Source organism: Gouania willdenowi, chromosome 11 (assembly GCF_900634775.1).
Source record: "Gouania willdenowi chromosome 11, fGouWil2.1, whole genome shotgun sequence".
Classification (NCBI taxonomy): Eukaryota; Metazoa; Chordata; class Actinopteri; order Blenniiformes; family Gobiesocidae; genus Gouania; species Gouania willdenowi.
Window position 1 is genome coordinate 1,780,751 of NC_041054.1, and position 13,326 is coordinate 1,794,076.

At 38.0% G+C, this 13,326-nt stretch overlaps 1 protein-coding gene across 1 annotated transcript in view; it reads right to left on the reverse strand.

The window, feature by feature from the left end:
* Positions 1–4,571: 4,571 nt before the first annotated feature.
* Positions 4,572–13,326, reverse strand: part of LOC114471846 (protein capicua homolog) — a 54,107-nt gene continuing 45,352 nt past the window's right edge. Inside the window, 5 exon segments of the mRNA XM_074783821.1 lie at positions 4,572–5,284; positions 7,139–7,258; positions 7,636–7,770; positions 9,203–9,354; positions 10,905–11,053. Coding sequence (XP_074639922.1) covers positions 5,025–5,284; positions 7,139–7,258; positions 7,636–7,770; positions 9,203–9,354; positions 10,905–11,053 — 816 coding nt within the window. The 3' untranslated portion in view covers positions 4,572–5,024.

The following is a 13,326-nucleotide window of genomic DNA, read 5'->3' on the forward strand; positions in this document are numbered from 1 at the left end:
AAGCCACCATTCTAATGTGGGCAGAAAGTCTTTATCTCCAGCTGTTTTCTACTGTGTGTGTGTTTATTGTACAAAATCTCCTCACCTCATGTGAACCATATGTGAAATGAAGCCATTTTTAATCCACTAAGGACTCCTATAACACTGATAAGGCTATGATAGCTGTGCACAAGGACATGATTTGTGGGTCAAGGTGAACAAACGTACACAACACATGCTCCTTTGTCATATTTTAGTGATTCATCAAGACTGAAACGACCTTAAACAACAGTTCTTACCCAGTGTCCTCCATCAGCCTCTGACAACAGGCTGGGACCTGAATTCAAGAAAATTATTTTATTCCATAAATGTATTTACTGAAAAAAATAAGCAGCTTGAACCTATAATTACCTTATTTCATACTACGGCAGTGTTTTTCAACCTTGGGGTTGTGACCCCATGGAAATGAAACGGGGTCGCCTGAAATGTCTAATTTAATTCAAAAACTAAAAATGATTGAAATGACATTTTTAAAGTGCGCGAGAAGATATAAGCGTGAAAAATCAGAAGTGAGAATTATTATTTTTTCAATTATATGTTAAGGTTTAATTTTTCTGGAAAATTATTTTCAGGAAGTTTACTTTGATCTCCTGACATGTTTCGCCTGTCAGTCTTCTTCAGAGGCATTTGCTGATTGCTTTGATGTTTTCTTGACTTGCATGAAATAATTCCAGCAAGTTCTTTCTGACTTCTTTTTGAATAATATGTCAAGATTTAATTTCATGACAGGTTTCTTGTCAGGAGATCAAAGTCAATTTCAAAGTCAGGAGATCAAAGTCAATTTCAAAGTCAGGGGATCAAAGTCAATTTCAAAGACAGGAGATCAAAGCCAATTTCCTAAAAAAAGTTGTCTGAATAAATTAAATCTTAACAAAATATATAAAAAAAGATAAAATTAACTTGCTGAAATTATTACGCGTAGGTCAAGAAAACTTCAAAGCGATCAGCAAATGCCTTTGAAGAAGACTATTTATGTTTTTTTTTTTTAATAACATTTATAGTCAAGTAACACGTAACTATGGAAACAATTTAGTGCTAAGAAGTGAATTAATTAAACCTAAACTGCTTTTTACAGAGAAAATTACCTTTTTTTAGTAGATTCAAAGAAATGTAACCACTTTGGTGTCAGCAGATTATGATAGGATGGTCTTCTGTAAGAAAAAAAAAAGACCCCTTCAAAATAAAGACCCCCATTTTTCCTTGTTTTCGTGCAGCCAAAGTCCAGCGACGCTATTGAAAATGTAACCTGACCTAAAAAAAATAAAATGAAAAATTCCAAGACATGACACCCAAGATTGTGTTAGATCTTTAATATTTTCAATATTTAGGTTTTATTTATTTTTTTGTCGTCGTTTAGAAATATTGCACATGGTCAACATGCCTGCTCATGAGATAACACTCATCGTTCTCATCCTGAAATAATTCCTTCTCCAAAGTAAGGACAGTTCATCTTCAAGCACAATCATACAGTGTACACGCATACGTGTGTGTGTGGGTGTGTGTGTGTGTGTGCACGCGTGCATGTGATTGCACATGCATGCAGACGGACACTGTACAGCCCTAGCCCCAAAGGAAACATGATAGTCCTCTGTTACCTGCGTGCATCTATATATATATATTTATATATATATATTTATCTGTATATGTTATGTACTGAATATACGTTTCATATACATCCTGAATTATCCTGGAATAACAGTCAAGATGGCAGACAAAATAGTCGCGGTGACTACAAAAATACTGTCTCTAGAGTAGAATATAGAGCGCTGACTACGATGAAAAATAGACTATTGATGATGTGTGAGGTGAGAGAAGAAGAGCTTTGTGTGTGTGTGTGTGTGCGTGTGTGTGAACACGCTACCTGCATGTGCCAAAACATACACACACACACACCCTGACACACATCCAAATGCACAAATATCATGGAAATACCGGTGTGTGTATACTATAGATATACGTTTGTCACACATCCAACTGTTTACAGAGAAACATAAGAGATACCATCATCATTATTATCATCATCATCATCATCATCACAATAATAATAACTACCCTGCTCTTCAGCCAAAAAAGCAAAGAGCCAAAAAGTGCTATTCAAAATTTGTCTTTGACTTTAGTAAGTTATGTCTATCTCTTCTCTCTTTTTTTTTGTTGTCTTAAACTAAGGGTCTCAAACTGCGAGCCGTGGGCCTGTTTACGGTCCTCGTTTTCTGTTTTTGGGCCTCAATGTCTATAAAATAATTCAAAAACTGAAAAAATCTGTATTTTTGTTTCATTATTCTGACATTTAAGTCAGAATTCTGACTTTTACTAATCAACAATGTAAAAACCCACATTTTTTCCAGCAGAACTCTAACTTTAATCTCATGATTCCAAAAATAAATCAGAGATTAGACTTTATTATTTCAGAGAAATAAGTTATAAACCAGTTTTATTTTCATAGTTTAGCCTCGAAACAAGTTTGGCTTATAATTCAGAAAATTAGGTCAGAATTGTGGAAAAAAAAGGAACTCCCCTTCTGTTTAAATATTACAATTCTATGGCTTATTAAAATATGTTTCATATCAAGTTTTCTTACTCCCCTTGAGAATCATTTTACTATATATATATATATATATATATATATATATATATATATATATATATATATATACACATATATAATAAAAATCGTGGGACACACAGAGAGAAAAACAGGCCCACAATAAAAACACAATTGGATGATAAATAATTTTTTTAGTGTATTTTACAGCTGATTTAAGACATTGGGTCAAAACTGACCCGTTATCATAGGAGAGGCTAACAGAAGGCTAACATAAGAGGAAGGTTGCATTTTATGAGGTTATTTATAAAAGGCTCATTAATTGTGAGTAATTAAATTTGAACTTTAGTAATTGAGAACGTAATTATAATACATTTTCATGGGAAAAAACAATTGCAATTTCTATTGTTATTGGAAATAATGCCAGTCATCGTAATGATAATTGAGATGTAATTGAACATGGGTAATTGAAGATGTAATTGACCCCAACCCTGATGCACACACACCTTTATGAAGTGAGTGTGAATGCTAGCAATGCTTTTAGGATGAAGTTTAAAGTTTAGGTGTCACGATAATTTTAGTTATTGTGTTAAATGATGTTGGGAAAGTGAATTTCTTTACTTTTCTTTGATGTTGTTGAGACAGTTTGAGACCCCCGTTTTAAAGCACTGGATTCATTATCTATGGCACAGAGCCTTGTTCCCACCCTCCCACGAGAAGAGTCCACAAACATACCAAACATACCCCCCCGTTATTTAAGGTAAAACGTCCTATTGCACCATTTTATGGGAAAGGATAAAGTGTCGAGAAGAGGGGAAATGGGGGAAGGATGGGCTTTCCCTGAACGAACCCTGACAGGAATCACCCTGAGCGGACCAGAGAGAGGAAGAGGAGGAGGAGGAAAAGTGCCTTTAGAGAAGGGAAGGGGAGGGGCTTAACTCTAACCACTAAAACAATCCATAAAAACAATACTTTCCTGATTTGACAAGTGGCCGCTCCACACAGGAATGACCACACATTGTGCAAACACCTGAATTCGACGAGAAACAGCCTCCCCGCCTGCCTCCCCCCACTTCGGGAGGGCGATTACAAGTGAGACACGTTGATTTTTTTGTCCCATTCTTTGTCCAGAGTTTTGTTTTTGTTGTTTTGTTTTGTTTTAAAGTCAGAGAAGAAACAAACATAAAAAGGAGCCACGAGAGAGAAAAACAGACCACGGGGGGGGAAAAATTCCACGATAAGGAGGAGGAAAAACATCGCCTTACCCAGGCAGGGGGCGGAGTCACAGACGACAAATCAGCGTCCAGCTCTCGTTGCGTCTCTCTGTGATAATAATCTCTGACGGTCCGACTTTTTCCTCACGGCGATAACTGAAGGTGCAAAGATTGGTCACTACATCCCAGCACGAGTCACTTTCTCTCCGTTTACCACTACAATCACTAAGAACTGCATGTGTGTGTGTGTGTGTGTGTGTGTGTGTGCGGTCAGTCCTGCAGCATCCAGGGGCTGTGGAATATGCGTGGAGGTCACTGGGGTCGCGTTCCCGCTCCGTGTGCTGAGGCGAGGAGGCGGAGTCAATGGCGTCTGAAACTGCATCTGCACCACAAAGTGCCTGTGTGTGTTTGTGTGTGTGTCCTCTGTGGCCGCACACCAAGAGTAACAGTCTGATTTGGTGTGTGTGTGTGTGTGTGTTAAATGTGCAGAGAGCAGACTTGGGCATTGATGATTGAAGTGCGTCCAAAGGTGTTTAACCCTCCTATTATCCTTATGGTCTGATTGACCCTATTCAATGTTTATCATTCAATAAATAATAGTTTGGTTGTTGTCTTGCTTGTTATGACTGAATTTTGTGCATTTCTCTTGTTTTTTCTGTGTATTTTTCCTGTAAAATGTATGTTTCTTGGAGTCATATTGTGTGTTGTTGTTGCACTGTGAGTTTGCGGGTCAGTTTTTGTGTTTTTCTTGTCTTTTTGTGCACTTTTGTTTTCATTTTCTGCAATTTTGAATATTCTTTTGAGTCATTTTCTGTTTTTCTTGTCTTTCACTGTATTTTCCTGCAATGTTGTATTTCTTTGTACTTTTTTGTGTATTTTTCTGTCATTTTGTACATTCACTTTCAGGGCCACGTAAAAATTAGACCTAGGGTCGCATGGTGGCCTGATGGTGGCGCTAGAGAACAAGTCAAGGTTTAATTATCAAGGGGTTATTTAATTCAAGAAATTAACAGAGTGACTGACAATCATTTTCTGAAGGCAAATATCCGTGGGGTTGGATTGACCACAAGGGTTATTGTTGGTAATATTTGAGGATAATAGGAGGGTTAAACGTGTGTAACCGCTGACGTCCTTGTGCCCAAGTCTACAGGAAACCAGTAGGATGAATTTACTGGTTCAAACATTCCTTTTTCTCTCTTTCCATTTTCCTTCCTTCCTGCGTCTCCATCCTACAATCCTTCGCCCTTTGGCTCCTCAGGGCTGGGGCCTCGCTCTCCCTGAGGCTCCGCCTCCCCGTCCTCCCGGGCTGACTGATTGAAGGAGAGGCTTTGGGAGGCGGAGCCTGCTTCGGCAGCGCCGCACAGCTCCAGGGATCCGGGCGTGGCCGTCTGCATGATTTTCTGACGCACTTCACGGATCTTCAGCTGCAGACACACTTTGGTGGGGAACGTGTCTGAGTATCGAGCCTGGAACGCTGCCGTAGACTGAGCTGGAGGGACGAAAAAAAACAGAAACTAAGTTAAGGTCTGGGGTCAAACGGATAAACCTTTGAGTTAAAAATAGAGGAAAAGCACAGATCAATATGTTTATTACTTTTTTATTACATTCTAGAGCAGACAAAGGCAACTGTTGGCCCGGGACCCACACACAGCCCACTGTTTAACTTCGTGCGGCCCCCCCCAAAATATGTAATTCAAGAATTTGGATGGAAAATCAATCCCAACAACAAACATAATTATTAAAAAAAAAATGCACAAAATGTCAAACAAAATTACACAAAGGAATAATAAAAACAAAACCAAACACAACAAAATTATTGCAATAAATAAAAACACAACAAAACTAAAACTTAAAAAAAACAACATACACAAAATGAAAGAAATATTACCCCAAAAACACACAAACTGACAAATCTTACACAAAACAATAACGAAACACACAAACAAGAGCAAAATATGCAAAAATGACTCTAAAAACTAAAGACGCACCAATTGATCGGCGCCGCTTTCCCTGGTTTTGGCGGATCGGTGATCAGCCAATCCTTGCATATGAATCCGATCTTTTCCACCAATTTTTTCTACCTCTGTAAAAGGTCTTAAAGTCGGCCACTGTCACCTTCTGCTGTGAGATGACTTGGCCCCGCCCACCAGTCGCATACACTTGAAAGGGGACATATTATGAAAAATCCACTTTTGCAGTCTTTTTGAACACAAATGAGGTAACTTGAGTGTCCACACGGCACACAAAATATGAAATAAATCCGTCCAGTCGTTTGTTTGTGGTCTGTGTAAATCTTAGAACACAGAGAAAATTGCTCCGTTTCAAACTTTGCACATTTGTGATGTCACAAATGAAATTAAGAAAGACAATCCCCTCCCCTCCGCTGGTAACTCCAGCCTTGGACTCCACCCCCAACCTGATGAAAACTTTAGCCAAAGTCCACCATTGTTTGTCTCACTAGTGAAGAAGTGATGGCTACCGGTAAAACTAAATACAGAACTTTCCTGCTGTCTGTGCCGCGCCTCCACAGTGAACAGACACTGTAGTGTCAGCACTATTTGTTCATGCGGAGGTGTACTCCGCTCTTGTGGTTTGGCGAACTGGCAAACCTGTTATATCACCTCGTATCACTGATCTGACGTGTTTGTGACACAATGCGACGCAGCGGTTGGAGAAAACAAATGATTATCACCTTAAATGCACTAATCCTGTAGTTAGAAGAGCAGAGGAACAGCTTATTTTAACACTCTGGTGAGAGTTTGAATGACTGCTGCTGCTGTGAGACCCTGAAGTGCTGAGACGGACTCACAATAACAATAGCCACTTAAATATCCATGTGTTTTACTGCAATGCGTAGTTTTTTGGCTGAAAACAATAACAACAATGTGTGGATAGCAAAAATAAAATGGCTTTGGTGATCATTAACAACCCTGTAGAAGAGCGAGACATGAAGTGAGTCAGCGTCTACAGACACGCCCACTCATGAATATGCATAAGTAGGCCCCAAAAAGGCCTGATTTCAGAACAGCTCACAAAGTGACTTTTCAGAGGCTAAAACTCAAGGCAAAAATAAACTTCAAATATGATGTTTTTGGGGTTCTTAGAACAAATGGAGATGGGTAAAAAATTGCATAATATGTCCCCTTTAAAATCGACCCCATATGAAAATGTGATTGTGTTCATTCACTTCACTGTCAATGTGGAATCAGCATTAAAAGATCAAAGAGCCTTTGTTTGTGTTTATACGTTTTTATGATTATGATGAAAAATAGACTATTGATGATGTGTGAGGCGTGTGTGTGTGTGTGTATGTGTGTGTATGTGTGCGTGTGTGTTCCCTTACCTGAGGGGAAGAAGCCGTGTTCCTGGAACAGCTGCATGACCAGAGCTCGCCGCTGATCCAACGTTCTCCTCAGAGACGAGTAGGAAACACGGTCCTGTTCTCCCTGAGGAACCTCGCTCTCTGGACGTGTGACGAGGGGAAAGCCAGTCAGTGCTCTATTTGGGTGTTTTTCCACATTTTTCATGCCTTACTGCATTTTCACTCCTAGTTTAAATGTACTTTAGGATGTCATGATAGTCTTACTTCAGAAATAAATATCAGAAATTTTGTCAATTTTTATGCACTTTTCTAGAATATCCATACCAATTTCAATGACAAAGTCAATTATCTGAACTCAATTACAATTGTATTATGATTACAACAGCAAAAGATTTTTCAAATACATTTACAAAGATATTTACATCATAATTGTTTTTTAAATATCAATTACGCAATTACAATTATAATTGACCTCAACCCTGTATCTACAGTAGCGGAGGGCTGTTTGTGTCTCTTACCTGCTCTGTCGAACGTGAAGATGTCTCCCTCACACTTGGCGGCGCTCTTCGGCGTGTTTGGCTCTGAGCTGCAGCTGGAAAGTCGGCGAGTCTTCCTCCTCGGAGAGCTCGGATCCTCCGCCGTCTGCTCGAGCTCTGCACGGAAAGAAAAAAAGGAGAGGCTCTCAACTCATGAGTCGCAGATGCTTTTATTTAGAAGAGGATGTCTGATGTTTTGAAGTTTAACACTAGAGGGCAGTAATGGTTCACTTTTATTGGAAGGAAAGTGTTTTTCTGTGTCAACTGATGAGATAAATGGAGGAAAAGTTAATTTTGTTGACATTTTCTTTTCTTTTTTAAAGGACTTTAGGGTTTTTTCATTTATTTAGCGTTTGTGTTAGTTTTCATTCCAGTGTAAAACTACTGTATCAGCATCAACAGGCAGTGGTGAGCCACAGGCCGCAGTTTGAGACCTCTACTTTAGTGTTAGGTCTCGTAGATCAATAAATCAAAGATCTTTTGGTTGAAAAAAAAGATTAAAAAAGGTTGAAACTGTATTTTTTTTTATCATCTTTTGTGTATTTTTGTCATCTTTTGCCTATTTTTCAGTCATTTATTTGCAGTCATCTTGTGCATTTTTGGAGTAATTTAGTGCATTTTTTTGTTGTCCTTTTTGTGTGTTTGACTGTAAATCTGTATGTTCTTTGTCATTTTGTGTATTTTCGTATTTTTGGTGGTTTTTGGGGGCTCACACAAAATAAGGCTGTGAGTTGAACATGCCTGTGCTAATCCAACATGATGGTTCGGAGATTTGTGCTACTAGAAACTGAATTTGATTAGCTGAGTTGGTATTGAATTTGAAACTAACAATTGACTGTTTTGAAACTGAATTAATAACTTGAAATTGTATTTTTTCCTGTTGAAAAAAATTCCTCTTAGTACATTCCAAAACTTCGGTAAGATCTATATTTTAGTAGAATTGCCTAAAGTGTCTGGAAGCCATTATTATTATTATTATTGATGTGTCCGAGTCATAGGGGCTCTATTATAAATTAGTTACACGGAGAAAGGAATAGAAGAAAATAGCTGTATTAGCCGGAAAGGCTGTTATTACTGTTACAGTAGCTACTAGTTCTCCTGGTCTTCACCTATCATCAATGACTGAGACTGTGCCATGTCATAATAAATATAACACCCAATAGCAACTATACTAAATAACTTTATTAATGCAAATATGGTTGTGGAGTTCTTGTCCTTCCACCATCACTTTCCAATGCAGCGTGGGCGGTCACACCCTTAACAAGTCGTAACAGAGTTTTTGTAGACATGAACAGGAGTTCCATGAATCAGTGATTGTTTGTTCAACCTCGCGGACCGGAACTGTTTCTCTGCGTAGTGAAATTAATTTGCGTTCAGTGAATCTGAATTTGAGAAGCAGAAATATATTGAATTTTTGGAATGTACCAAGATGAAAAATACAATTTCAAGTTATTCATTCAGTTTCAAAACAGTGAATTCAATGTCAAGTTGTTACTTTCAAATTCAGTTCCTAGTGGCACAGATCTCAGCCCATAGGAAGGCGTCTCACCTGTGGAGTTGCGCCTCTTCCTACGGTAGCTCCCCAGGATGGCTCGGGGCGAGGTTGCCAGACTCTGCAGCGTGGGCGAGGGAAGAACCTCCTCAGGGTTGAACTCCGGCAGCTCCGCGAATCGCTGATCAAAGTACGTTTCAGACAAAACCCTGAACACAGAAGAACAGAAGCGCTCGTGATCAGTCCAGAGACGAAGCAGTAAAGGTGTTGGTGTCTCTCTACGCTCTCGCACAGAGCTCCTGTTCTGTGACTTTCCCACTTTTCTGAACAATGAATATCAAGGGTAGAAACTCTGCCCACTCACACTCAGCCACCAGAGCTCCCACCATAGTTTAGTAAAGCTGTCCGAGCATGAGAAGGAAAACAAACGGGTGTCCTCCTCCTGTTTCAGCACAAAGCGCTCAGATGGAGGAGGAATAAACTGTTAGAGTGACGAGGACATTGTTTTACACAGAACACAAAGACAGACGGCTGTGCTTGGCTCACAGTGTGTGTCCTACTTTAACTACTGCTCAGAAAGCTGGGGTAATACATGTGAAACATATGTAGATCCATTCATCAAACTACAAAAGAGAGCATTAAGAATAATACATAAAGTGGAATTTGCAGGCATTTTTGCTTCTTTTGATACTTTTTCAGCAACCTCACCAAACTTGCCATATTTCAACTTTTTTCATTACTCCCATTTCTGCCACTTCTCCATCAAATCTCAATGTCCTTCTGTACATTATTTTTGGCATTTTTAAACCCTTTCCACCACTATTCCACCTAATATCACCCATTATTGTCACTTTTAACCTCTTTTCACCACATTTCATGCTTATTTTTGCCAATTTAACCACATTCATGATTTTTTATGCCCATTATTTGCCAGTTAAACTAATTGTTTCAATATTGACACTTTGTACCATTTTTTTCTCTGTTTTTGGCCACTAATTTAAACACTAACTTTCAACCAATTTCTGTGGTTTGTAAAATCCCATTTCATCACTTTTTCCACCATTTTTGGTCACATTTAACCCATTTTTTGATAAAGACAAGGATATACATCTTTAAGATGACTATACACAAATATCAATTTCTTTTCTGCACATTTTTTCCACTTTCAAGACATTTTCGGCACTTATAAACCCTTTCCACCATTACATATGTTGACCCATTATTGTCACTTTTACCATATTTCATGCTTATTTTTTGCCAATTTACCCACATTCACAATTTTTCATGCCCATTCCCCCAGTTTAAACTAATTGTTCTAATATTGACACTTTGAACCCTTTTTACCACTTTTTCTGTCTGTTTTTGTCCACTCTAATTTGCCACTTTTAACCAATTTCTGTGGTTTTTAAAATCCCATTTCACTACTTTTTTTCCATCATTTTTGGTCACTTTTAACCCACTTTATTTACAATTTAAACAAGGCTTTACATCTTTAAGATGACTATATAATATGGCTCAAATAATAATAAACTTTCACTTTATTCCTTTGTAACTATTCTGTGATTTACATTTATATGAATTATCTGACATTATGCAGCAGTAATTTACAGTTGTATCCCATAAGATTTCTTCTTATATATTCTAACCTTTTTTTATCTGCACTTATTTTAAAACCCATCGTCTTCGACAACAGCCTAAACATGATGTATTTTGCGATCGAACTTTATTCCATAATGAGATCTTTCTGTGGTTCACTTACTTTTCAACAGAGTCAGGCGTCTTTTTCAGTGGTGGGGGTCGAAACTTGGCCTTTTTGGAGGAGGTTGCAGGTTCTCTGTCGGCCGTGGGAGGCGGAGGGGGGTCCAGGCCTGAGAGGGGTGGAGGAGATGATGATGGAGGAGGTCCTGCCTGGAAACACAAAGTTAGACTCATCATCAGCTCCTGAACTTGACTCAGTTAAAGAGTCACGTCAGGACGTCTGCGAGCATGTGAGGATCTGTTTTTAGCACGTCTGCTGTTGGGCGATGATGATGATGATGATGATGATGGTGAGGCTTCTGTTGATGACAGCGGCTCTGCATGCAAACATCTTAAATTAGCTGAAACATGCTGTCAGCTTTCATTTAAAGATTAAGTCTCACTCGTTACATTGGAAAAGTTTTTTCATAAACTTTAAAAAAATATATAAATATTTTAATATTTTAAGATGTTCTGAAACTTCTTTAATAAATCCTAACATTTTATAAACTTAATATTAAGTCCACATAATGGCCTTTAACCCCACGGCTCATGCTGCCTTCAAAACAATTCGTAAAATGTCATTTCCAAGTTTAAAATCCCGCTTTCCGTCTTCAAAGTGTTCCAGTAAAGACATTAATGTTTGTGTGATGCACTTCCAGAGTTCCGAGTTGCCTTGAGTTGTAACCCCACAGCATCCTATACAACGCCACTTTAAGAAAGTTTTCAGGAACTTTTAAAGAAACATATTTAAAGAATAGCTAAAGTCTGAGTCTAGACTGGAAACTTAAAAAAACCACTTGATTATGGGTGGGGCTTCTGGAACAGTTAAGACACGCCCAGTCTATAAGAGAAAATCTCCAAAGAATATTCTATGCTATGCTAACTAGCTACTCAATACTCACTATGGTTGTCAGAATAACGTATTACTCACACTAAGTTTGACAGAAAATTAGTATGTAGTGGCGTTCACATTTGATAGTATGAAAAGAGTGAGTACGCGAGAAATACCTGGATGTACTGTATACTATATAAAGACATTTTTTAAGTATGCACGGTGGGCACACTAGTCATACTCAACCGTCCCATGATGCATTGCGAGCGGAACGTAAAATTGTCCTTCAAGCTAAAAATGAAACATCCCTTGTCCTCCATTAGTTTTTTAAGTCTTTTGTAAATAGGGCTCTTGTTTTGAAGTCAACGGGAAGTTTTTGTCTGTAGCACACTTTTTTTAAGGATCAAATGAGCACATGTTGATATTCTATTGGTCACTTTCTCACTTCAAATGTTTTCAGAACTTTCAAAGGTGGAAAATCAACAGATGTTTAGATTCAGGTTCTTGTCCTTGTAGGTTCCAAATGCATCTTGGGAAACTTGGAAGTATACATCAGTGGGAACGCTCATCATCCTTATCATACTTATAGTATATAGTAGACAGTAGTATATACTCATTGGCCCTCATTTATCAACCCTGTGTCACATTGTGTCGTACGACAGGACCAACGTGGGGCTTATGAAACTTTCATATTTGACCAATCACAGCGTACAAATGATCAGGTGTTGATAAATGCGTCAGCGGAATTTGATTGTCATTAACATGTCATGCCTTCGAATATTCAAGGTTCGGAGGCCCCGCCCACTGAGGTCAAACAAACATTTGCAAGGAAATAAACGTTTCCGAGATGAAAATCCTGGTGAAGAAAAACAAAAATGTGCTTTTCGGTCGTGTCAAAACTGGAATTTAAGGAGCTCATTTCAAACGCTCTGTGGAAGAGAATAACGGAAGTATCGAACAGCATTTCCGTATTGGAACAGACTCAGGCTGAAGTTTGAATTAAATTATCAATAATGTAAATCTCTGCTATTTGATCAAGACAATTCTTTACATTTAGATGAGTCACTCTTACATTTTTATAACAAATTGAAATATTTTGAGAAGAATCAAATAAAGACGTGACTTTATACCAAGTACTAGGGGTGTCCCAATCTGATATCGATATCAGCCTGAAACTGAATATCGGATTCAAATTTCAGATTTATATTTATTTTTTATTTATTTTATTCAATTGTAGAATACTGTAGATAATATGTTGGAGGTTAAAATTATGTAACCAATTGGTTAATAATAAATGGGTGAGTTTTTCTCAACTATTGTTCTCTGTTTGAACAACATCACTTGATCAAGCCTTTTCTAACATTTCACACTATAAATTAAGTAATAAAAATATGTATGATTCGTGCTGTTATCGTATTGGATCAATATCGGTATCGGCCGATACGCAAGGCTGCAATTCTGGTATCATATTGGAAATGAAAACGTTGTATCGGGATATCCTTACCAAATACATTTGTATTCAAGTGGTTTTAGGGTTTAGTTATCCTTTAAATGTATATTGGTTAATTAAAAGGAAGTTATTTTATATATTTTTATTGTGAGAATGCTG